The sequence below is a fragment of the Notechis scutatus genome, chromosome Z (assembly GCF_049901735.1).
Source record: "Notechis scutatus isolate UNSWTSFEM ecotype Mainland chromosome Z, rNotScu1.2, whole genome shotgun sequence".
Taxonomy (NCBI): Eukaryota; Metazoa; Chordata; class Lepidosauria; order Squamata; family Elapidae; genus Notechis; species Notechis scutatus.
Genome location: NC_142025.1, coordinates 7,641,795 through 7,669,562, shown reverse-complemented (window position 1 = coordinate 7,669,562; position 27,768 = coordinate 7,641,795). Strand labels below are relative to the sequence as shown.

The window sequence follows — 27,768 nt, the reverse complement described above, 5'->3', positions numbered from 1 at the left end:
AATCTTTATCCCAATTAACACTAGTGGTTTCATAAGACATATTAGGAAGTTGAGGGAATCAAGAAATGACATAGTGTACAGTAAAACTATAACTATGACTTTAATTGCTCTTTCTACATGTACAAGTGCAAGGATGGGTAGCAAGTTCAGTGACAAAATGCATTTTGAATGTCAAAGGTAGCAATTGCTAATTCTTCCAGGATGTGAAATGCTTAGACCTTCAAACGCTGCTTCAAAGCTCATGAGAGTGCAAATACACTACCTGTTGGCAATACCATAAAGCAGGTATGCAATTGTGAGAAAATCATAGCTGCTTGAAGATGCATCAGCAGGTGCTATTTTTGTGCTTCTCCTACACTGAAGTAGGCATCCAATCTTTTGGCTTGCCTTAGGCTGCATTGAATGAAGAGGAATTGTCCTGAGCCACATGTAAAGTATATAATATAGTGTGTATGTGTGCACACACACACACACACACACACACACACACACACACACATTTTCTCTAATGTTAAAGGCTTATAATCTTGTGGGGCCACATAACTATTGTCCTGGGCCATAAACTGGATATGCCTGCTTTAAAGTATCTGTAAGCCGTAATATATCTCAACCTGGAGAAAACTACATTTATAATTATATAAATATAATTTCTTTTCAAGACTACCAAGAGACTAGCAAAGTATCTTGGGAGGGTAGAAGGAAAATGTTTAGAGTTTAAAACTGTATGTGTGTTTGTATATATGTATGTAAAGCCTTTGCAGTGAACAGTTAGTGGTTGTGATTAAGGCTTCATTCCTGTCTATGCAATTTTTAATAGCAATAGCACTTAGACTTATAACCACTTTATAGTACTTTATAGCCCTCTCTAAGCAGTTTACAGAGTCAGCATATTTCCCCCAACAATCTGGGTCCTCATTTTACCCACCTCGGAGGGATGGAAGGCTGAGTCAAACTTGAGCCTGGTGAGATTCGAATTGCCAAATTGCAGGCAGCTGGTTGCAGCAGAAGTAGCTTGCAGTACTGCACTCTAGCCACTGCGCGACCAAGGCTCTTTAAACGAGCTGATTAATTCTGAGAGACTTAAACTAAAGTAAGCTAGGTGTTGAATGGTGCAAAGCCTAACAGTGACCTTTGTGATAAGTCTAACTTCCAGTTAGGATAGTTAGTTCTATACAAAAGATATTTGTGCGTGGTTCTTTCTGTGATGACATTGTGTATGCTTCTGCATTCATATCAGAAGCACCTACCAAGGTGCTTCCAGGTTGAAGGATTAGCCGGTGACATCACTGTTGCCCAAGGGACATCCAAGGGGGCTCCTTTCATATCCCATTGTATATTTGTATATGATCAAAGTAGACAATATTGGACAGTTGGTCAAATAGTTTCACTGGTTGTACAACAGTTTCTTTTGATTCTACATGTATAGTAATTTAAAGCAGAGAAAAATGAGCATGAGATGGGCTGGGGTTATTTATTTATTTAATTGAATTCATATTGCCGCCTATTTGCCCATGGATGGGGAGAAAGTGTTAGTAATGATTATCTGTTGCATTGGAATGTACTTTATATGGAAACGTGGCCCACGAATGACTATATCTTCCTCTATGAAGAAATTTCTCTGTTAAATGTATGTTTGATACTTATTTTCTCACATTGTTAGTTATTTTTCCAAATCCATTCCCTATCAGTTGTTCCTAACCAATACTTTTCCTGAATTTTACTTTTCTTTGAATCTATTGTCATAAATGATTTTGTAAACATCTTCTCTCTCCATGGTTTCATATTAATCAAACTACTTTTCTACATTGCATACGGGCCACCAGAAAAAATCCAGAATTTTAGAGCTCATGTTTTTGTGAAATGCTTAGTTTAGCCCGCTAGAGATTTTCTTGTTATCTGTGCTTTAAAGCAGTGATCCCCAACCTTTTTTATGCCGCGGCCCGGTACCGGCATCAGCTGGGTGCCGCGGCCCGGTACCGGCATCACCTGGGCGCTGCCATCTTTTTTTGATGAAAAAGTGCTTCCGGTGAGCTTTCTACCTGGAAAAGCTCACCGGAAGCACTTTTTCATCAAAAAAAGATGGCAGCAACCAGCGGCCCGGTAGGACTTGTTCCGCGGACCGGTGGTTGGGGACCCCTGCTTTAAAGGAATCTATTTCAGTGGTATTGTGGGGTGGAATCTGTTGGGTGAAGATAGAAAGGTATAAAGATGCTGGATGCTTCTTTCTTAAACTGATTTGAAATGTCTTTGTACTGGAAAGTATCTGAAGGGATCTCCTCAATGGAAAATTCCATATTTTCTAAACACATTAACTTATTAGTTAATGTGATTAACATATTAGTTAGCCATACTCAGCACAGAGATATTATTTGGGAATAAGTAGAGTCTACACAGGTAATCCTCAACATACAACAGTTTGTTTAGTGACTGTTTGAAATTACAACGGCACTGAAAAAAGTGACTTATCATTTTTCACGCTTATAACCATAACCATAAATGAAAAATCGTTAGGGGAAAATAATTCTGAAGACTGTAGAATATGTTGTATTAAATTGTATTGTTAAATTCCTAATATGTTGTCTCAAATGGTAAAAGGAATAAAACCCGATGCAATCTTGCAGACTTTTTTTTTAAAAATGTAACAATTTTAAATTGGTAATAAATTTAAAGGAAGTATGCAAACCCACAGATATATAAAGATGTGACTGGAACATATCTCATGTCAACAACTTTTCCAGTATCTATAATAGTCAACTGAAGTGGCAAGGGTGAATTTGAATGGACCTATTATCAGTTTTTTCAGACAGATCTAAAGATGATTTCAGACTGCCGCATAATCTTCATTTGGAGGAACCCTATATTACAATAATTTAACATGTTACAATTTCTAGGTTAAATAGTCAATGAAATGTAACTTTGAAAGACTCCAAAACTTTAATGGTTTTCAGACTACACAAGTTTATGTAATAATAAACTTATTAGTTGCTTTTGATGCAGTATTTTTAGTTTATATAAATCATGGTACTGGGTACCGTTACACAGTATAAATCAGCTCAAGAGTTTCCAGCATTATCTAGTTCCATTTATGATTACCAAAACAGTTATTTTCCTTTTTTTTGTTTGTTTTACCTACCATTAATTCAAAATTTGTCATAGTTGAACCCATACCAGAGAACATAGTGGATTCTCCATGCCCTTACTATAGCTAAAAGACTGATTGCAAAAATATATGTATGGTCCCATTTACTCAATGAATTGGAGAATTGATTATACATGCTGTTCATGAGTGGGCTGCTTATAGAGGTAGACTTCGTACGGATAACTATAATGAAATAAGGGTTTCATTTACACAAAATATAATAGGTTTGAATATTAGGATATATTTGCATCATTTTCATTAGATAATTCTATATTAGTTTGCAACTGTTTACCATAACAACGTATTATACTTTATATTTCTTTTATATTTCTGTTTTTTCACTTGTTTAGAGCATGTTATATACAGTATTTTTTCTTACGTATGTGTTTTATTTCATTTTTTAAAAGTTGTTACTTTAAGAATAAATATTATTTTAAAAAATATTTGAACCCAAACCATATTAAAAAGAATAAGTTAACTTCCACTAGAGTAGTTTTCAGAAGCTTTGTGATGATAGGTTAAAATCTTAGCTTGAAAACTAGTTCTTGAGTAACCTCTTTACTCTAATGTGTATTTCAGTTTGTTTTCAAGACTGTGTGAATTAGCTCTCAGTAATTATGTTTCCAGAAAGATAGAATTCTCATTTTAAAATCTGTAGTGGGAAAAAAAAGGAAAACAGAGTTAAGTGAATGGTTTATAAATATGCCAATTGAATAGTGTATCCAGGTGTTGTCAACCAAATAGGTAACTCCTATTACCCATGAAGAATTTAGAAATCAGATTTTCATATATTGAATTTGTAAATAAAAATACAGATGTCCTTAATCAAATAGTACCTTTCAGTGGAAATCTAAATGAAAAGAAATTGAAGTTATCTTGAAATGAAACAAGATTAAAACATCTTTTTGAAAATTTGAATACCTGGTTACTGTGTATGTGTAGTTGTATATAGTTTCAAAATAAGCCCCGAATATGCAGATGTTTGGACACCTTTTCAGTCAAGTACTTTTTACAGTAGCGCAGGGAGAAGAAATAATAACTTCCAAATGTTTCCTGAAGTGTAATGAAGAGTTACTTTTGGACCCCTTCCCCCCACTTTTCTTACAGAACTCTTCTGGGTCTAAATATTTTTGGGTTTCCTATATGCTGCATGTTTGGTATCCTCCCATTGATTTGATTAATATTAAAGTATGATGGTATGTAATTTATCACTACTGGGTAGGCCAGCTCAAGTCCTTTATGGTTGATTTGAGATGTTTTGGATCACTGTGTAGCCGAAATACAGTATATTTATAAAATGTATCTGTTTAAAATGTGAAACCAATTTTTTAGAAGAGCTTCAAGTCTTGCTTAGTTTTCTCCTTAAATATGTTTTTGACACAACAGAACAAAACCAAACCAATGACAAGGGATTGAATGTCACTGGTTAGTGAGTAGAAATTGCTGTTTTGTGCCATTACAGCAAACCTGGCTTGATTTGATTTTTAAGGCTTCTGATTATGTCACTATCTATTAGTGTACCAAAAATTTTAAATTATTAAAATTTCAAAATCTTTAATTATAAATAACCTTATGCAGGTAGTCCCTGATTTACAACAGTTCATTTAGTGACTCTTTGAAATTACAATGGCACTGAAAAAAATGACTTATACGACCATTGCAGCATATGCCCATCTGATATAAATCAGGTGATTTATATTCAGATGCTTGGCAGTTGACTCCCTTTAAGATGGTTACAGTGTCCTGGGATCACGTGATCTCCTTTTGCAACTTTCTAACAAAATCAGTGGGGAAGCAAGATTCATTTATGAACTGTGTTACTAATTTAAGAACTGCAGTGATTCAGTTAACATATTTGACAAGAAAAGTTGTAAAATGGAGCAAAACTTATTAAACAAATTTCTGACTTAGCAACATAATTTTTGGGCTCGATTGTGGTCATAAGACGAGGACTACCTTATTACGTTATATTCCTTCAACCTTCGATGTCTTTTAAATTAAGATAATCCCTCTGCTTCTTTATGGCTTCCAAATTTACTCTTTTGCAAAACTTAATATTATTGAAATCATTTAAAGTAAGTTTATGGGCATCATAACCATGATTCCAAAAATATTAAAAGTGCCATCTGCATGGTAGAAGCAAGCATAATTTCATAGGATGTTACAGCACAATTTCTTCCTTTTACTTTCTAACAAAAGTTAATTCTATTTCCCATAGGTTTGGCCCCTTTAATATTTAGAAATCATTTTTTAATTAATATGGCTTTAAAAAGCCATAATAAAATTAAATTGCTGGGATTTTCTATTGAAAGTCTGGCCTTGCTAGGTTTTGATAATTCTAGAACTAGCAGTGAATTTGGTATGTAGATCTTCGAACAAGCCTAGGTAAGGTGTCACTCCCCAATATTTATCACTTGCTTCCAAAAGAGTTCATTTCAGCTTCTTATTTATCATCACTAACAATTTTGAAATTTTGTAAGGCCTTCACTAAATCCAGCTTGGATATTTTCCCTCAGGAGTTTTTTTTGGGACTTTTTAGTGGTACTGCTGTGCATCTTTGATGATTTAATAGAAACTCCAAGATATGTGCTATTATACTCTATTATATATAAAAGGATTCTAGACAATTAAGTAATCTTGTCTTGAAATTTCAAAGTAGGGAGGTGATTTCTATTTAATGTTATTTATTTTGGACAATGACTCAAAAATAACCTCAAATTGCCCAGTTTTGGACTACGGTTTGTGTTGTATGTGGCACCATTACTTGAGTTTAGAACTTCTTATAATAGCATTTTGAATATATTGTAGTATTGTTCTTTTTAATTATTTTGGATTCTATTACTCTTATTGTTTTTCTGTTACGTATATATACAGTATAGAATAGTGTCATACTTCTTTGATATTTTGTTTGTAGCTGGCATTATGGCAGCAGTAAATTTGCTTTGATATAAATAATCTTAATAATCTGCTTGATTTACAATATTTAAATTCTGGGTGAGTTTTTCCCTTTTAGAATTGCAATTCAGGTTACAGCAGGAGTGATATTTATTGTTAACTGAAGGATGTGTTGTTATTTCCATTCATTTCCATTCTGTATCAATTGATTCTTATGAAGATGATTTAAATGACAGGCAAAAAGAACATTAGGAGTTTGCAATTAATAGATAATGGATTAAATCTGGCCTCCTCCAAGGCTTTTACTATAATCACATTTTTTCCTATCTGTTAATTTTTCTCTTTTTTATTCATTCTTTACATTTATATGGTCACCCATCTCACAGAAAGTGATTCTGGATGGTATACAATAATTAAATATAAAATAACTAAAACATTTAAATAAATATACATAAATAAAAACATGTACATGAGAAGATTGAAACCAGAATGCTATACATGGTGCAGCCAATGTGTGAGTTTTCTGCTGCCAAGTAAGGGCTGTTGCCAATCTTACCTCAGGTGGATGAACTTCCAAAAGGTGGTTGCTAGGTCAGAAAAGTTGGGTCTCCTCGGTTCTGTCAGGTGGAAATCCTTAGCAGTTGGGACTCACAACGTGCTCTCTTGCCAGGTCTGATGGGACAGATAGAAGTAACAGGAGAGAGGCGGTCCCTCAAATAATCCTCTCCCAGGCCATGCATGGATTTAAAATCAAAACCCAGCAAGCTTGATGTGCACCTCAAAGCAAACTGGTAAACAGTGAAGCTCACAGATTAGAGGTGTGACATGCGAACTCCTAGGGCCCCCATAGTTGCCTCAGAGTAAAGGACTACCTGTAGTCCATTCAGGAGGCAAAGTCTAAATAACTTTAAATTACTTATTGATAATTTATTTAGTTTTCAAATAGTTTTAACTGGTTTTAATAAAAATAGCTTTTATTAAAAATATTAAAGCAACTTTTAAAAAAATCCTATATATATCATATGGTCCGAAACCCTGAGGTGGGAAGGAGAAATAGAAAAGTAAATTACATGTACAAAATGCATGCAAGTTCTCTAAAGAAGGGGGATAGAAAACCAAAGTCCACATGAATGCAACAGATATATTTTTCTTGTCAATAGCTTTTTTCTAGAACAAATGGCAAAAATGGGAGCTTGAGGCAGGGGAACATCAGAAATAATAAACTGAAAGGATGAGAGTTTTCAAGTAGCTTGCTTTTATTTCGAATAAGTTACTTAGGCTGATGATCAAAGCCCAACATTAAAATAGAACTTATTGGTTTTCTTTGTTACTAGGCAACATTTAAATTGTGACTGCTCCAAGTACCTAGGAAAAAGAAGTAAAGAAATTGAAATAAAATAAGCCCCAACTTCTTTTGAGTAGCTAACAAGAAACTTTTGAGATGAAGCTCACATTTTGTTTTAAAAAAAATCTAGATTGTCTACTGTTGTTTACTGCAGTTCAACAAAAATTGGTCAGCTGTAGTACTTGGGAATAGGGACTTTATTCCATAATGGAAGCAGGATACATATAGGTATTGGAGGATCTTCTTGTGCTGAAAATAGTAAAAGGTCTGTATAATTACAGTATATCTCACAGGGGTTCTGAAAAATCCTTTGTGAATAGGCAGCTATAAACCATAATATAACAATTCTTCAGAGGATCGGGAACAATTTTCATTAGATATAAATGTATTCTTAGATACTAAAAGTGGGGGAAAGTCAGTTGAACTGTTTTCATGTACTACTTATTAAAAGAAGTGGATGCAGTATTAAAATATGACCAGGAACTACTTTAAAATCCTTGTAACTACTTTTTAGTGGATTAAAAAAGATAAGAAATACAGTATTTTAATATTTAATACAAATATTAAATATAAATCTGTAAATCTTTATTTCTATTAAATCTATATTTTACCCATAGATTTCAGAAAAACTCTCTGAGCTTAACTCAAGGATATGTCAACGGAGTCAGACATGGAAAGTCGACTGGCTCCACTACCAGCTGTGTGTAAAAGCTACATTGGACATAAAGGGATTTCACATTTATTATGTGGGTGGAATGATGTCACTTGGTTTGATTATGCCCCTTTCAAGCTGCTGTGATAATTACCTGCTTATTACCAGAAGTGGTGAACCCATTTTCAGTACTTGTTTGCTTTTGCTGTCATGCCCTAATTGCTATATAATTTTGCCCCTGCCAATTATAACCATTATGTAAAATTTTAGTGATGAAGTAGAAAAATAGGGAAAATATCAGTGTGGTCTTCATAATTTTGTCCGAATTTTCAGTTATATATCTTGATGTATTATCTCTAAGGCACAAGACCTGATTGTAACTTTTGGACAGTATCTTTTTCCTTCCTTCTCATATGCATACAATTTACTTCACTTTTCTCTGAATCAAGATTGACTGTTAAGTTTACAGGAAGAATTAAGTTCAGTCTATTGATTTGATTCTTAAAATAGCAATATTTTCCTGGATTTGAATAATGTTCACAGCAATAATAACCTAATATTATCTCATGATTTCATTATCTTTCATGATTGCAGAAAACTTGCAATTGATCTGGAACTACCTACTGGTATTGCACAAGTTTCTCTACTGCTTAAAATAAGAGAAATGTATTTACATTGGAGCCTGTGCTCAGAGTATGAAGGAATACAAGCATCACACCTACTTTAGTAAATTGTACTGAACACAATGGATCTTCAAAGTCCTCAAGACTCTTTTATAAGATGCTACATAAGAATTTTTTCAAAAACATACAAATGTTAACTACGTATTCTTTATGTAATAAAGAATTTTCTCTGAACAACACTAGCAAGATAGAGGAGAAAAAATTACATATAAAAGGTCACATCAGAACCGTAAAGCAAGTGCAGATATACCATGATGGTTTAATTTTGTTCTAGATAAATAGATAGAGGGATTATGAAACATATTTTATTATGCTAGTATAAAATTCTACAATATTCATATATTGTACTGCATAAGCCTTAAATATTTGTTTTATTTGTTCCCCAAATAGCATTTCATGTCATGTAGATTTAGTATTATGGATTCTTAGAAGAGACTGAAAACGAATAGTCACTTCAATGGCATCATTTTCTAAATCTAAAAGCCTATAGATGATAGAGAAATCCAAAACTCTTATCCACTTGTAATTTTAAATGCAACCAAAGGGAAACTTCATTAAATATTTTCCTAGAGAAATAAAATTAATTAAACTTTACTTAATTAAAAGCAAATTAAATTCAAATTAAGTTTTTTTCATCCCTATCTTTTGGAGTATGTTTTCTGTATGACACTACAGTCATATTGGGAGCACCAAAGTGCTTCCAGGTTGAAAGAATTAGCTGATGACATCATTTTTGCCCAAGGGGCGCCCAGTTGGGGGCTCTCTTCATATCCCATTAAGCTGCCCACCTAAGTGGTACCCCTCTATCTACTTGTGTTCACTTGCTTTCAAATTGCTGGTTTGGCAAGAGCTGGAGTAACCCCTTTTGCATGGCAAGAACCAGGTCTTGAACGCGAGCATGCTGATCATCAGCCCAGGATCCCAACTATGTGAGCCACCGTGCTCCACTAACAATACATGATATAAATTATAAAGAAGAATTATTGAAACTTAAAAAGAAGGGAACCGTAGCCGGAAATAAATATTTGCATTTTGATATTAAGATGATACAAATTCACTAAAAGATTTTTTGCTATGTTTACTGGGCCTTTCAGAGAATATTTTTTAAAAGGTTCGCTGTTAAATTCATTATGTCAAAGGAATTTACTTGGCTTAAATAATAGAATGCATTTCTGTGTGTCTTTTCTGTATTTGCCCTTTTGATTTTGATGTTTCCCCTACCACTTTTTTTACAGTCTCCAATATTTTTTTATTTTATTTATTAATCAAATTTATATACAATAGCTGCACATATCTGAGAAGTGACTTCGTGTTGTGCTATTGCTGGGTTAAACTTGGTATATTGTTAATAATAGGCCCAAAGATTTAATATTTTATTCATCAAATAAAATTGTTGTAGTCTTACTTTGAATTTTAAAATATAACAAGATACAAAGGTCAATGCTTAGTTAGTTTAAATCACGGTTTTATTTGGAAGGGAGAAATGTGTTGAAAATATTTGCTCATTACTGTTTGAAAGAGGGGATCCCCCTTTAGGATCCAGATTCTTTTACTAAAGTACAGGTAGACTTTAATTTACAACAGTTTAGTGACTATTCATAGCCACAATGGCACTGAAAAAAAGTGACTTAGGACCGTTTTACAGATTTATGACCATTGCAGCATCCCCATGATCATGTGATAAAAATTCAGACACTTGGCAAGTAACTCAGATTTATGACTGTTGCGATGTTCTGGGATTATGTGATCGCCTTTTGCGACTTTCTAACAAGCAACGTCTATGGAGAAGCAACTATAATAACCAATATTACTAATGTAACAACTGCACTGATTCACTTAACAACTATCGCAAGAAAGATTGCAAAATGGATCAAAACCTACTTGACAACTGTATCACTTAGCAACAGTTATGGTTGTATGTCGAGGATGACCTGTATTTTATTTGCCTCTGATGTTACATTAGGAGCAGATAGAAAATGCACATCTTGATATTTCTCTGTATTGTACATTTCACCCATTATTATTGTAAGGTTTAATGTTTAATAAAATTTAGTACTGTAATGAACAAAACAGTTTCCTTGGTAATTTGCTGCTTTTTTCCTAACGTTATAAATTGTGTCTTTCTTTCCTCTCACAGGCCTCGAAATAGAGGAAAACCTGCGGTGGAGGATGAAGACAGTATGGATGGATTGGAGGCAACAGAAACAGAAAACACTGTGGAAGTTGGTAAGGCAAATAGACTAGGACTGATATAGATAGATTTAACAAATGTCTAAACTGAATTTATACCATGGAATAGGCTGAAATGATAGTAGGGTCATAGCATTTTAGTTTTAGTCCCAAAAGGGAACTTTAGAGTATGCTAGGCCAGAAACATTACATTTTTCAGCCATTCTTAAAGCAGCTATGAGATAGCATGGTAACTCCACTTTGAAGTATCATTTTGGAATTGAATCTCAACTGGAATTGGGAGTACATGTAAGTGCTGCCTATCCTATTAAGCAACTTTGGTTCAGTGTGTTGTGTGTGAACCTAGCAATTCTATTCCGAAGGTGCTTTTTCCAAAAGGCAATTGGATTTTCTTGGTTTTTTTCCTTTGAAAACCTTTTGCTTCTGAGAAGCTTCTTCAGTTCCAACTGACTGGTGGGGAATAAAATGGTTTATATTCTTTGCAGCTATCCAGTTGTTAGCACTCTGAGAGTTGTTGAGGCCACTTGAGGGTTTATCTATAGCTTCAGTCATCTGAATCCGAGTGTAAACCGGTGTGGAATCTTCTTGATAGGTGGTATCATATCTTCCCCTTCTGTTGAGGGAGGACTGTTCAATATTGACATAAATGGCCTCTTTGACTCCTCTTTCAAATTAGTGCTCCTTTCTGTCCAGAATGTGAACTTTGATGTCTTCAAAAGAATGACCCTTGTCTTTCAGATGCAGATGGACTGCTGTCTTGATGAGTTTGTTGTGCCATGTGTTTGTGACTCTTTTTGTTGCATGAATCAGGACCCGATGTCAAACCGTAGTTCATTTATTTGAGGATAAGTAGTCCTCGAGATATGACGTTAATGGTGCCTGCCCATTACAGTCACATGTCACAACAGTTGTTAAGTGAAACAGCATCACTTAACTTTCCTTATGCAAACATAAAATGAATAAGAGAATTGTTGAATAGTGCATAGGATGCCTCGGCAGTAGGCCCAGAAAACCTGTCCAGGGCCTCCCAAAGCTACCCCCACCACCTGAGGCATCCTATGCTCCACTTCTTGACAGGATCTCCACAGTCCTTCAGCTTTCTTCCCATCCAGCAGGTAAGAGAAGATTAGATCTGTTGCGAACTTGCAAACTTTGGCTGCCTTGATCTCACCTTGCTTGCTGGGTGAGAAGGAAACTGAGATTTGCAAGCACCAGCTGATTCATGCCTGCTACAGCTGCCTGATCTCCAATGGGTGGATAAGTGGCTGCAGGGACCCAGCAGGATTGAATATCCTTGTAAGAGCAAATGATTGTGGGGTTGTCATAGTCATCGTAACTATGAAATTGTTGCAAGTAGTTTTTGGGAACTCTGATGTAATTTTGAATGGTTTGCTAAGTGATCTGTCCTAAGTCAAGGACTACCTGTATTGAACGTTGTACAAAAATACTCATTTGTATTAGGTGAACCCTGCCTTTGTGTGAGAGTTATCTATTCCCTTGATCTCAAACAAGTAACGCCTGTATGCTTTATTTATGATGTGCCTTCAATGGCTCACTTTGGCATATTTGCAAACCACTTCAAAAATAACATTTCCTTATTCTGATATGACCTGGACTTCACTTTAATATACTTCAATTATGGCCTTTTGCTCAAGGATAGTTTCCTTGGGCAGTGTTAACCAACCGCCTACTATATCTAGAAGAATATATATTTGGTTCCAGTTTCTTCTATTTTTTTTTCCTTAAGAAAAACAGGTTAGACCAGGGGTGTCAAACTAAAGGTCCATGGGCTGGATATGGCCTTTGGGGTACTTAGATCTGGCCTGTGGAGCCTCCCAGGAAACAGCAAAGGACTGGCCTGAAAGTGCCCCTGCCAGCAAAAACAGAGCTTGGGAGGGCCACGTGTGTCCCTCCTGAGCTCTATTTTCACTGGCATAGGGTTGTAGGAGGCCACCCCAGGCCGAAAATGGAGATCAGGAGCCCGTTCTCCCTGGAAGAGCACTTGGGCCCACAGACACCCCTGACACAAGTGACATCAAGATGGCCACACCCATCCTAGCCACGCCCCCCCCAAGCGCAAACACAATCCCAATGCGGCCCTTAATGAAATTTAGTTTGACACCCCTGGACTAGACTCTCTTTTGAAATAGTGATTAGGCTGCTTTTGGTAAAAGCTGATCATTATCAGCTAAAGACTAGTGTCAAACAACGTTCTGTCTGTCCATAAGTGATAGATTGTTACTAACAAAGGTAAAAGGATTCTTGAGTTAAACTTATTATTAGATTTATTTTGATTGGGGGGAAAATGAATTTACAAAGTTATGGATGGCAAGAAGTACAATCCTGTTTGTAGTTCTCTTGGTAGCCTTTGTAATATTAATCTTGGATTGATAGTCTAATTTGGTTTTGGAGTATATTGTAATAAATTTCTGTATTTTTGCTCTTGCTTGGATGGTTGATTCCCAAAAGGGATGCTTTGGGATTATTGTTCTGCTCTGTAGCAATTAAGGTATGTTCAAAACAGTATCTGTTTTAATTTTCATATTATTTAGCATATATCTGAAACTGTGAAATTTGCCCAGGAACGGGGAACAGGGAATCACGAGAAATAGGAAATAGCCCAGTCTCTTCCATGCACATTGGAAGCATTTGAGCAGTGAGATTTGCAATAAATAGAATGATCTAGAACCTAATCCAAAGGAGACAGAAATGTTGCTTTAATGTATGGTTCATCTGCCCAGTTTTTGTGATTTGCACGATTGAGTGGTGAATGATGGTTTTGGATGGAACTTGGTTCAAGAACCAGGTTGATAATTTCGGTATGCTGTAGGAGGCAGGAAGCTTAGATTTCTATTAATGCCTTTTATCAGCTGTGATTTATGAACAGAATAGGCCACTTCCATGGCAGAGACAGCTTTGTGTTAGTTACCCAATACTTTGGTTTCCCTTAGGTAATTGCTGCATTGAATTATTAGGCCTCCAAAACAAACTGAAACTAATGGAATGAGTTTATTAACGGGCATTGGTAGATATTACCACATTATGACAATTCTTTCTCAACTGCAGTACCTGCTAACTTGCCTTGTGTGCCCGCTCTGAAGTTTTATTATTTATTCTGTTCTAAGGTTGCATAAGATAAAGCAAGATAAATCAATCAAGTGAGCTGGCAGGGTCAGGGGAGATGTCCTTTGCCAGACAGGGTTGCAAGAAACAGGATCTTGCTGATTAAATTCCTTCTTGTTAGGCAGCCAGTTAGGATGATGGATAAAATGTTGTACTGCATTGCCTAAGCACTGCTGGAATGCTAGCGGCAGCTTCATCATCTGCATTTATTTTCAATTTTGTTCAGCAATTTTTTTTTAGCCTTTCAGTGCATAAATTACAGCATTACAGGTTTCTGTGCATGGCAATCTGAGCAGTCACTTGATCACTCAAGAGAACATGAGTTTTGGTATCTTGAGAAACTCAGCGCTTTTCTACAGTTACAACTTTTGCATTGTTTTGTTTTTTGATGCTTTTGAGTTAGCGTTGACTTTTGGTGAAACAAGTCCCTGCAGTTTTCGTGGCAAGATTCTAGAAATGTCTAACCATCACCAAGGTCATCAAACTGGTTTCGTGCCTAAAGTGGAACTAGAACTTGCACTCTCCTGGTTTCTAGACCAGTGCCTTAAGCACTACACCAAACTGACTCTCATAGTTACAAGATGGAAAGGAGATATTTTCAGATCTAGATTGAAGAACACTTATTAGGGGCCTCTTACTTGTATAGCAAAGGAAATCAGCTTTGCTGGAAATAAATTGCAAAATAAACATTTTTTCCCCAGGGAACTAAGGATATATTCCCAATGGGCCAGTGGAAATAATATGTTTAAATTACTGGAGGTATTTTTTCATGTCTGGCTCCAGAAAAATTTATCCAACAAATGTGATGTAGAATTTTCAGAATAAAAGTTACTGCTACACACTTGCAGTCTTAAACTTTTCCAAGCCAAATGCAAGGCACAACTTTTATATGGAGCTAGGATCTTTTGCATACTTTATCCCCTTGGAATGATGATCAAAGTTTCTAAGGACTGAAACCTTATGCCTTTTGAATACTGCAGCTCACGAGTGGGCAGGCAGAACTTAAAAGTACTGTAGATCAATGTTTCCCAACCTTAGCAACTCTAAGATATGTGGATTTTTGCTCCCAGAATTCCCCAGCCAGCCATGAATATCATACTGATATTCTTGATTTAGATCTTCTCTAATCTCTTTTCTAATCAGGATTAGTTCACTAAATTATGGAAGGTTTCCAATCTGAATGGAGATAAAAATCTTAAAGAAATTCTCTGTATTGAGATTGTCTCCCATTTTCTAGTGTCTCCTGCCAAGACAGTGTATGATGGCTATAGAGTGTTGCTCTGACTTTGTTAAATTTTCCTATTTGTGAAAGTTTCAGATATATCTTCTCCCTATCTAAAATTCAGCTACAAGTGCCTAAATATAAAATGGCTTATATTTTTGCAAGTTTTAGTGGTCCCCAACTCTGTGTGAGAAGGAAAATATAGGAGGAGCCTTGTTTTTGGATCATTCGTATCTGTGCAGTGATGACAGTAAGGAAGTACCGGTTGTGATTTTCTTCATTATACATAGAACATTTATAGACATTTACAAGTCAGTCATTTTCCTATTTCCTATTGCACTTAAGAATACCAGACCATACAAACTAGTTTTATATCATACATTGATTACTTTTGGATAATGATTTTACAATTATTTATAATGTCAACAAATTCTGTGCAGCCACATATAAAATACAACAGGAATTTATAGTTAAGTGTTATTTGAGGGAGAAATGTGTTATATTTGTATTTGTACCTTAATAATTATTGTATTATTTATGTTTTAAGGCAAGGCCTCTCCAAACTTGGCAACTTTAAGACTTGTGGACTTCAACTCTCAAAATTCGTCAGCCATGGGGAATTCTGGGAGTTGAAGTCCACAAGTCTTAAAGTTGCCAAGTTTAGAGACCCCTGTTTTAAAGTTAACAAGATATTATTTTAACATGATTAAATCCTTTCCAAGAGTTATGGTTACAGCTAGTGCCAAGATTATTTGAATTATATTCATGTACAGCTTTTAATTCTATTGATTTTACCTTTAGTGTTATAGTATAACATTTATAACAATGTACAGTATAAATGTTAAGTTGCCCACTGCCATACAGGAGTACAGATAATCCTCAATTTAACAATTGTTAAATGTTAAATTGTTTACATTGTTTAATGACAGAAATTAAGGCGGAGCCCCCAAAACTATTTGCAATCTGATTTTGAAGTTATATTGGCTGCAACCCCTCCCCTTTTATAGTAATGTGATCACATTTTGGATGCTTGGTAAGTGGCTCAACTTTACTGCTGCTTGCGGTGTCTTATGATCACATGACTGATGCTTTTTGACATTTTTTGTTGGTTTCCGATATTTACTTTTGAGTTCTAGCCAAAAAAACACTCATTATATAAAATTGATTCCATTAATGACCTCCGTGTTTGCTCAGCAACTACTGCAATAAGGTCATAAAATCAGGTCCAATCACATGGTACCTGCTTACTAACTGTAAAAATGTATGACCATAATTCCAGGCTCAGTTATAGCCATAAGTCAAGGATTATTTCTGGTTGTAACTGTAGGGCATGTGCTTCTATTTTGCTGTTTCTGTAATGAAATTTATCATATATATTTAAGACTTCTTCTAAAGAGTGGTAGGCCAGACAAATTTTGCATTTTATTTCATTTCTTTCAGGTCATAATGCTTTATGGTTACCATTTTTCAGAGCCTGTATCATTAGGTAGCAGATAGTGAAACACGAAAATTATTATTCTGTCTGATCATGAGCAAAAGATACAATTTAGCAATCCTATCTAAAGTTTTATGTGAGAGTTATTTTATATTACTGTATTTTATAACTGACAATATTATTTTATACTTTTGCAAAGTACTTTTGTAATTTATTGATTTAATCTTTAGTATTTAAACTTCTAATCCTGTAGTATTTGTATTTTATTGCTTTATTTTATTCTTACCTAATTTAATAAGAAATTTTTATGTTTTTCCATCGGAATACTGTAAAAGCTATTATGAAGCTATAATAAAAATGTTCTATTCTAGAATCATACATAGTGTTTGATTATAGTTTTAGGTTTAATTTACAGGTATTTTCTGTTAAACATAAAAAATTAATTTACACTGTTATAAATACAAAATTACTGATAAGTTTTATATTATCGATTTTCCATTTTATGCTGGTCAAAGACCAAATTAGTCAGACTAATATTATGTTTCCTATTTCAAAATACTATGGCTCAGAGTCCAATGTAGTGAACACGTCAGCCTCAGTCTTCCTGTTACATTGGCTTGAATGTTGCTGTATTTTAGGCTGTTTCTTTTCCTATCATAGATACTACTGGATTAGCCTCCATATGCTGGCTATTATTTAGCTCTCTCCATCCCAAGAACAATAGCCAGATTAATGGAAAAAATCAATCGGTCTCCCACCGTTCTGCGTTAAGAATTCTAGCAGGAAATATCTTCCTTTCACTGTAGCTGAATATTGTTTTTATTATTTTAAAGAATTCTTTAGTTTTGAATATTGTGATCAGCTATTGTGTAAGTGCAATGCATATCTTAAGTTCATAGTACCTTGAGTTTTATCTGGAGCAAGGAGGGATACAATTTTTAAAGAATGTATTACAGCTTACTCACACCAATATCAGCCCTAACAATTAAATCAAACAGAGAACTGTGATTAATCCCACATTTTCAGGTTGAAGCAACGAGGTACTCGTTTTCTGGGGCAGCACTGATGCTCTATAACAGCTGAGATCAAGCTAGCCCATTCCTTAATATTTCAAAAGCTTTTGAGATGGAGCTCCAGAATGTCTTCTGATTTTATTAGGCCATCTTTATTTCTTGTTTTTATTGTTTTATGTTTAGATAATGTTCTTTTACTAATTTTATGGCAGTTATACTGTTAATGTTTTACTTGGTTTTTAATAATCTATATAAGCCACTGATACTCTTTGGATTGTGATGGGTAGATAAGTAATAATTCATGCTCAGTTTTGTTCATTTGCTCTAAAAATTGTTTGGGATACTCATTCTAATTCTATGTCACAGAATAAATTTACCATATTTAGTAATAATCTGCTTTGAAAAAGTTTGAAAAATCAGTATTCTCTGTCTCTCTCCCCCCCCTCCTTTATATCTTTTAAGGTGTTTTTATTTTTTTATTTTTATATTTTATTTCTCACATTTCAGTTTGAACATTGACATGCCATTTCAGTAACCTTTACTATGTACTTCAGTTATCCTCGGGTCCTTTTTTGAATAAATGCATTAATACTAGGTTTCTACATTCTGTGATGGATTTAGATTTAACTCTCCTCCTAGCCTGGTGGAAGTAGACTTTCCATATGTCCATCATGCCATAACAATTTTTGTGTCCTGTTAAAAATGTTACACCAAGAGTGAAGCAGAACTATTTAATAGGATGAGATTGACAAGAATTAGAAAGGGTTAAAGCTAATAAAGTTCAATGGAAATTGGGAAGCAATTTAAACTATCACACTGTAGTTACTTCCCATACCTTCTATAGCATGGGTGTCAAACTCCCCACATCACATTGCCGTCACATGATGTTTCACGATGGTTTCCCCCTTTGTGGAGCTGGGGTGGGCGTGGCCTCCATCTGAAGCATCCAGCCTGTGGGCCAGCAGTTTGACACCCCTGTTCTATAGCATTTATCAATGACTAGTAGAGCTGCTGTGAAGACAGTCACAAATCAGCCTCTGCTTGTTCAATTGTACAGCCTAAATCTACATCCACCACATTTTTGTTTACATTCCTGAAAGAGGGAACAATAATAATTAAATTTTGAGGCCTTGCTTATGGTCAGTCATAACTTGGTCATCGCCTATCTGGATTATTGCAATGTACTCTACATGGGGCTACCCTTGAAGACCACCCAGAAACTTCAGCTGGGTCCAGAATGCAGCATCGTATACAGTAATGGGAGTCTCTAGGTTTGGCTTGACTACAGTGGCTTTCAGCCTCTTTCTGGGTGCAATTCAAGTTGCTGATCATTACCTTTAAAGCTCTAAATGGCAAAGGGCCTGGTTATCTGTGGGACCATCCTTTCCTAAGGACCACCCTTCCTATCAGGTGAAATAGGATGGATGTACTCCTAGTTGCTTCCCCTCAATATCTGATAGAAGCTAGGAAGCCTGTCCTTTCTATGGCAGGCCATAGAACACTCTCTGTGGAACACTCTGTCCCCTAAAGTTTGACAATCCTTTGTCTTCTTAGCCTCCCCCCACCCCCCAAAGTGCTTGGAAAAGATTGGATAATTTATACATTAAAAGTTTGATTTGGTACCAGGTCTTCATTGATTTTAACATGTTTAGTTTTAACATGTTTAGTTTTATAATTTTAATATAATTTTATAGATTATTTTGATTTTTGATTGGATCTATCCAGAATTGGTTGGAAAGTGGGCAGTTATATAAATGTTTTAAATAAACAAATGAGCAAACAGACTAATAGATAAAATTTTGTGGTATAACTTTGCTCATACTTTGAAAATGGGAAAAAAAACCATCTTAGAACAGAATGGCTTGTTTTGTTTAAACACTTTAAAATGAAATCTATAATCAACTTATACTCTCCTTGCTAAGCAGATACCAGGGAACAATTTACAGAGGAGGATGCCCAAAGTGAAGTGGATGATGACAAGAAGCCAACCCCAGATCTCCAGTGCTCAGTCTCTCTGGACTCTGCCAACACCAATTGTTCGATTGGGGTTGAAGCAAAAAGCAGGTTAGCGAGGCAGATTCAGAATGAGTGAGAGGGTGGCTGAGACTGCTACTTTTTTTAGACTACTTTTGATTTGTCTATAAGTGATTTAATTGTGTTTATTCTGTTCATTCCTAACCAAGAGAGGTAGATTCATGCTTATAACTTTTCCTCTAACTCTAAATTTATAATAGCGGTTATAATAGTGGTTTGGATGATATAGAAATCAGTCACTTTATTAACTAAATTTTAAAATAGATTTATTCCTTAAAGCACTGAAAATAGCTGTGAAAAAGATTGGATTTGTTTTTCTGCTTCACAAGAATATCTTAGCAAATTTATTCCTTTGTTTATATCCCACCTTTGGAAGCCATCATACCTAATAACTCCTCCTCCTCCTCCTCCTCCTCCTCCTCCTCCTCCTGTTTTCCTCATAAAAACCATGTAAAATAGGTTGCGCTAAGATTTAGAAAGTGATTAGCCCAAGGTCCCCAACTGGCTTTTATATCTAAGGCAGTACTAGAATTCAGTCTCCTGGTTCCTAGCCAGGTGCCTTAACCACTTGAACAAACTGGCTCTCAAATTTAGTCAAAATGAGTTACTAAAAGTCCAAACTAATTGTAAATTAAGATTATATACTGAATTTAGAACTTAAATGCACAACCTGTGTGATCAACACATTTTGGGGGCAGACTGAAAATAATTAGGTGGGAGGCTGACATTTGGTTGTTGTTTTTTAGTTATGGTATGCCTATTTTTCAGTGGAGCTTTTCTTCATTTCAACCTAAACTGGTGAGAAACAAGGCTGTCAGTTTTTAGCAAACCTAGACAGCAAGGGAAAAAAAATTCCTGTCCTAGGGCAATATAGTTTTTCTCAAGCTTTAGGTTGACTTCTCTGAGACTTTCCAGAGAATGCTGCCAAATTTCAATTTTAACCTAACAGAAAAATCTACGGTATTAAATACATTTTGCTTAATGTCAATATTTAAGTAATTAATTTTAAATTAAATTTATCTTTTAAATGTAATTATATTCACGATTAAATTTAGGGTTTCATCCTGACTATGCTAATTTTTGCAGTGCAGTTCTTGATGTGCTATTCAGCCTGAAAAGAGTTGCACCCCGTAGTATAGGCAATCCAGGAATGCTTAGCATTGGATTTTTTTTATTCATCTGGGATAACTTTGTGAAAACATTTACAGGTGAAGTTAGATCTAATTTAAATATTAATAGTTTATTGACTGTATTTAATGTAATTGGATGGCAAAATTTCTCTTTCAATTTTTTTTTAAATTTGCAATTTTAAATACCATTTGAACTTTCTCTTTTGCCTTTCTGGTCTTTTTTATTTTTGGTCTGCTTGTTGTAGCAGTGAACAGGTCTGCGCTTTTTGTTACTGTGGGGAACGCAGCTCATTAGGACAAGGCGAGCTTAAACAATTCAGTCCAACTCCAGGGTTTATTGCTCCATGGAACAACCAGCCCTTAAATATCAATGAAACTGTTGACAGCAACGATACCATTGATGAGAGTATTCCAAGGCAGAACCCAGTCCTCCACAAAGCAAGAGGACAAAAAAAGTAAGCATTTCTCTGTGTTACAAAATTAAACTATTTTATTTAATATTTTCTCCCAAAGCATAAGTATATTTTGAAGCAGCGTACGGTTTTGGTCTGCTTATCTGTTTGTTTAATAAAACAAATGTTAGATGTTAGCATAAGATACATCCAGAGTGTTATCTAAGTGGTAACTAAAAATCAAAAGCAGAAGTTCCTTACAGAATAAAGGAATATATTGGTTGACAGAAAGTGTTGTAAAATAATAGAGTAGAAATGAACACACAAACACAAACAAAATCCTGGAGCAAGAGTGGTTAGAAATGAGAGTAATGATGTGAAGCTGGCTTTAGACTTGGAGGCTGTGATACTGCAAAATGAACATATAACTTAAATTGAGAAACATTCCTATCAGAGGACTGTTGTGGGGTTACTCTTCAGTGGTGGGATTCAAATTTTTTTACAACCGGTTCTGTGGGCATGGCTTGATGGGCGTGGCAGGGGAAGGATACTGTAAAATCTCCAGTCAGAGGTATTTGACGGTTCCCTGAACTACTCAAAATTTCTGCTACCGGTTCTCCATAACTGGTCAGAACCTGCTGAATACCACCTCTGTTACTCTTCTATAATCCTGGAAAGAGAAGCACAGCTGTAAGGATACCTGACACTGGGACTTTCTTTTTCATCCCATTTTGTTTTCTTCATTTTTGCATTTATTTAATATAATCTATGCCTAAGGAACGTTCTTAGTAGTAACTATTTATTGAGAGCTTGAATGATGCACTTATACATTGAAAAAAAAAAATACTTAAAAGAGGCTTGAGCTGATTAATCAAAGTTTTTGTAGCTTATGGGAAAGTGCAAAATTAATTTACTTGGAACAGTTAACCATCTCTGTCCCCGAGGAGGGTGATGCAATCATACTCTAGTGCCATCCTGGCTGGTCTCCAAGTTTAGCTACTAAAGGGGATTGTTTGTTGGAGTTTCCTTATTGGTGGTGATTTCTGGGCTGGTGCCAATCAGATAAAAGCAGTGAAGTAGGAAATAAAACAAAAACTATGCAAAATAAGTATTTTGATTGATTTAAAGTGGATCATTTTAAAGGAAGGTCTAGATTACAATATTTTAACATATTGAAAGTATTTTAACTTCTTATTTGAATATATGTAATTTGTTTTCCCTTTTTTGATTCATTTTAAGTATAAAAACTTGTAAAGTAAAAATAAAGTAATTTATTCTACATAGAATAAATGTGTTGAATATGTGTTCAATTACATGTCCACAAGACAATTACAGGTATTTGAAGAATCTCAAATGTTTTGAATGTAAAGAGGTGAAATTTACAATGATTTGAAATGTAATTAGGCATATTCCTGATCAGTATTAACAGTTTGTCACTCTTGTAGTGTTTTAGATCAAGGTATATTTTTGATTTTTTATATATATCTAATTTGTGCTGAAGTATTTTCTAAAATTGAAATACAAATTATTTATATCTAGTCACATGAATGAGTCAATAATTAATTTCAATGAAATAATATTTGATATAGAAAATAATGGAGATTACCTTGACAGAACTAGACAAGAACTATTATATTTGAAGGATGGGAGATAAAGCACGATCTCACAAAGATATACAGGTATTCCTTAACTATTTGGTGACAGTTTGAACTTACAATTGAACTGAAAAAGTGACTTATAACTGTTTTTCGCACTTAAGGATCGTTGCAGCACCTCTGTGATCACATGATCAAACTTTGGACAGTTTGCAGCTGGGCTCATATTTATGATGATTGCAGTGTCCCAGTGTCATGTGATCATCTTTTGTGATTTTCCGTTAAGCAAAGTTCTAGGCGCAAGGTGCACCACAGAATAAGTGTCCTGACAGTTAGAATTGCCTCCAGAAGTTGGAAGTTTTAAGAAGAGATTAGATAATCTCTTCGGATTCACTTAAAAAACTATGTTACTAACTTAACAACTGAAGCGATTCACTTAACTGTGGCAAGAAAAGTTGTAAAATGGGGCAAAACTCAGTTAACAATTATCGTGCTTAGCAACAGAAATTTTGAACTCAATTGTTGTCTATCTGTAGTTTAATCTTCCTATAGAGTGGACTTTTTTTTGGTCTGGTCTATCTATTGGGCTAGGCATCAATCTTGCAAACCCAATGGTGCTTTAATGCCCTTCCTTCTTATATCCCAATGAATCAGGAAGGATCTACCTGGGTCATTTTCGAAAACTATCTTCCTAGGACTTAGAGCAGGGGTCTTCAAATGTGACAGCTTTAAAACTTAATGGTCTTCAACTCCTAGAATTCCTCCTCCAGTCATGTTAGCTCAGGAATTCTGGGAGTTGAAGTCCACAAGTAAACTTGCCAAGTTTGAAGACCCTTGGCTTAAAGAATGTTTCAGCCCTCTCTCTTTATGTAATGGTGCTTGCATATTTCTCTCAAGGTTATTGTCTTTATTTTCTATGTTAGTAATTAAAAGTCTTCATAAATTTATTATTAAACTATTATTATTAAAACATTTTTTGCTTATGCAGTTCCACAGCGATGACTCTAGAAATGTTTATGCAACTCTTGATAATCCAATTTAAACTTGTTTGCATCTCATTGAAGAATAGTGGTCTCTGTTGTGTATTTTGGTTCTGGGTTTTCTCTTAAATTCGAATTCTTAACTTTTTGTGAGCTTAGCTTTCTGCCATTATATAAGCAAAGCATTTTTAATTATAGGGAATGTTTAGTTTTTTGTGCTAGATCTTAATTTATTTTTATTTATTTGTACTTCTTATTTCTCAACCATCCATCTCCCTTGGAAAAGGGCTCTGATCAACGTACAATGCAGTCAATAAATTCAACTATTTAAAACAGAACAATTTAGGATTAAATTTTTTATTTATATAATTGATTCAAATGCATAATCTGGAAAACGTGGCTAACAACATGTTAAACCAACAAAAACAATATTGGCAAGGAATAAAACGTCAAAAATGTCACCAAGAACAAACCCAACAAAATAATTGATAAAGTGGCAGAAAGCTATTTGACCTCAGGCCCTGGTGTACATGACGGTCTTCAGTGAAGGATCTTTTATGAAAGGCCAGGATTGGGGCCAATCTGATCTAGGGCAGTAGAGCCTTTTGGAAGGTAGGCTCTATGAAACAGATGTGGAATTAAACATTCCTGAAGCTATAAACATGGAAAAGTTATGCATTTTCTTTTTGAAAATTGAAATAATTTGTCAGATACAAAATATCTGGTATTATCTCCAAAAGCCTGATACTGTATGTCTGAAAGATAGAAACTCTTTTTAGTTCTTCTTTGCAAGTTACAGTTTTAAAACAGTTGTAGAGAGCTATAATGGATAGTAGAAAGAAACTTGAGGAACAGGAGGAAAATCTGCAACCAAGATAATGGTCAGATAAAAGTAACCTGAATCCAGGACATAACTACAACCTGAGAAAACATCTCAGACTTGATCGTTCCTAGTTCTTTCAAATATAAAGGGAAGGAGGGAGGAAGAATATTTAGACTGGCAACCTTCTGTTAAAAGGTAAAGGTTCCCCTCGCACCTATGTGCTAGTCATTTCCGGGTCTAAGGGGCGGTGCCAGAGTTTTAAAGGAGCTGGCAGAGGTCATCTCAGAACCACTGCACTATATCTTTCAAAAATCCTGGAGCACCGGGGAACTACCAGAGGACTGGAAAAGAGCTGATGTGGTTCCCATCTTCAAAAAAGAAAAAAAAACAGACCCAGGAAACTATAGACCAATCAGACTAACATCAATACCCGGGAAGATACTGAAAAAGATAATAAAAAACCAGATCTTCCAACATCTAGAAACAAGTAAAGTAATAACTAGCAGTCAGAAAGGGTTTGTTAAAAACAGATCATGCCAAACCAATCTTATTTCATTCTTCAACACAGTGACTAAATTAGTAGACCAGCAAAATACTGTGGACATAATATATTTAGATTTCAGCAAAGCATTCGACAAAGTAGACCACAACCTACTTCTTAGTAAGCAAGAAAAAAGTGGAATAGATAGTACCACCACTAGATGGACTCACAACTGGCTGGCAAACCGTACTCAACGAGTAGTCCTTAATGGGTCTAAGTCTACATGGAGGGAAGTAAGCAGTGGGGTGCCACAAGGTTCTGTCTTAGGCCCAGTATTCTTCAATATCTTCATTAACTACTTAGATGAGGGAATAGAAGGGGAACTTACCAAATTTGCAGATGATACTAAGCTGGCAGGAATAGCTAACACCCAAGAAGATAGGCTCAAGATCCAGATGGATCTTGATAGACTAGAACACTGGGCCATATCTAACAAAATGAAATTCAATATAGAGAAAATTAAAATCCTACACATACAGTAGGCAAGAAAAACCAAAAGTACAGATATAGACTGGGTGAAACCAGGCTCAATAGCAGTAACTCTGAGAGGGATCTTGGAATCTTAGTGGACAACCAGCTAAATATGAGCCAGCAGTGTGCAGCAGCAGCCAAAAAAGCTAATGCAATCCTAAATTGTATTAACAGAGGGATACAGGAAGGATCAAGGAAAGTACTAATACCACTCTATAAAGCCTTAGTAAGACCACACCTAGAGTACTGCATCCAGTTTCGGTCACCACATTATAAAAAAGATGTTGAGACTCTAGAAAAAATACAGAGAAGAGCAACCAGGATGATTAGGGGAGTGGAGGCTAAAACATACAACGAACGGTTGCAGGAACTGGGCTTGGCTAGTCTAATAAAGAGAAGGACCAGGGGACACATGATAGCGGTCTTCCAATATTTGAGGGGCTGCCACAGGGAGGAAGGGGTCAAGCTATTTTCTAAAGCACCTGTAGGCCAGACAAGGAATAATGGATGGAAACTGAACAAGGAGAGATTTACCCTGGAAATGAGAAACTTTCTGACAGTGAGAACCATCCACCAAGGGAACAGAAGTTGCCCTTGGAAGTTGTGGGAGCTCCATCACTTGAGACTTTCAAGAAGAGATTGGACTGCCATTTGTCAGAAATGGTGTAGGGTCTCCCGCTTGGGCGGGGGGTTGGACTAGATGACCTACAAGGTCCCTTCCAACTCCATTCAAGGTTATGCAGACTTCCACAAAATCTTTATGATCCAATTTTGAAATTCCCACATTACTCTCCCTCCCCTGCAGTCATATGACTGCATTTTGGGCACTCAGCAGCTGGCCTGCATTTATGGCTATTTGTAGTTTCCTGGAGTAACACAATCATGATTTACAGTGGTTTTGCTGCAAACTGGCATTTACATCTGGTTTCTGGTTAAAAAATAATAGCAAACAATGCTTAACAAACACATTATTCACTTAATAACCGCTGCAAAAATGTTATAAAAACGGGTCCAGTTACATGGTGGTCCACTTTTTGATCATCATACACTTACAACTGTAATAGCCAGGTTCAATTAAAATGATAAGTCGAGGACTCCCTGTAATAAAACTAGTACGAACATTCGATACCATTGGCCATGATGTCCTTTTAGGCCAACAGAGAGAGCTGGGGGTGGATGACACAGTTTTTGTGCTGGTTCACTTCTTCCTTCAATTCCGGCCCCAAGCGATGTTGATAGGGCACCAGCTAATAGTCCGTTTTGTTGGTGTTTTCTCCGTTCCTTTTTAATATTTTAATGAAACTACTGGGTGAGATCATTTGTCACCATGGGATGAGGAATCACAAGTATGCTAATGATACCCAGTTATATATCTCCATCCCAAGTGAAGAGAATCATGCTGTGGGCATTCTTTTGCAACCCTAGTAGGCTGTGGAGACCTGGATGCGGAACAACAGATTTCAGCTGAACCCTAGTAAGATAGAATGACTGTAGATGAGGCCCTCTGTATCCAGGAGTTTATCATCTTTGGTCTACACACTCCAGAAAGACCCAGTTCGTAAGACCTGGGGCCTCTTGGACTCACAGTTCCTGTTCAAAGAACGGGTGGCAGCCATGCTTAGAAGGGCCTTTGCTCAACTTCATATTGTGTGCCATTTACATTCTTTCATGGATGCGATGACTGTTCATTCAGCCACTAATGTCTTGGTCATCTCTCATCTGGATTATTTGCAACCTGCTCTATGGAGCTGCTCTTGAAAATTATCTGGAAGCTTCAGTTGGTGCAGAATGTGGTTGTGCAAGCTATACAGGTCCTCAACTTATGACCATAATTGAGTTGAGTTTTGCCCCATTTTATGACCTTTCTTGCCACAGTTGTTATGTGACTCTGTTTTCCTCTTTGATTTTGCTTGTCAAAAGGTTACAAAAGTGATTGTGATGACCCCAGGACACTGCAATCGTCCTAAATATGAGTCAGATCCCATTTGTCTGAATTTTAATCACATGATTATGGGGATACTGTAGTGGTGATAAGTCACATTTTTCAGTGCTGTTGTATCTTCGAACGGTCACTAAATGAACTGTTGTAAGTCGAGAACTATCCG

At 35.7% G+C, this 27,768-nt stretch overlaps 1 protein-coding gene across 21 annotated transcripts in view; it reads left to right on the top strand.

Moving 5' to 3' along the window:
- The window catches only part of KMT2C (lysine methyltransferase 2C), a 142,312-nt gene that overhangs the window by 21,282 nt on the left and 93,262 nt on the right, over positions 1-27,768 (top strand). For 11 of the 21 annotated variants that reach the window (XM_087945524.1, XM_087945523.1, XM_026678949.2 and 8 more), the window contains exons 2-4: positions 10,852-10,940; positions 19,620-19,761; positions 21,107-21,316. In XM_087945524.1, coding sequence (XP_087801650.1) covers positions 10,852-10,940; positions 19,620-19,761; positions 21,107-21,316 — 441 coding nt within the window. The remainder of the gene's footprint in view (positions 1-10,851; positions 10,941-19,619; positions 19,762-21,106; positions 21,317-27,768) is intronic. The other 10 variants (XM_026678945.2, XM_087945529.1, XM_087945527.1 and 7 more) reach the window with 2 other exon arrangements.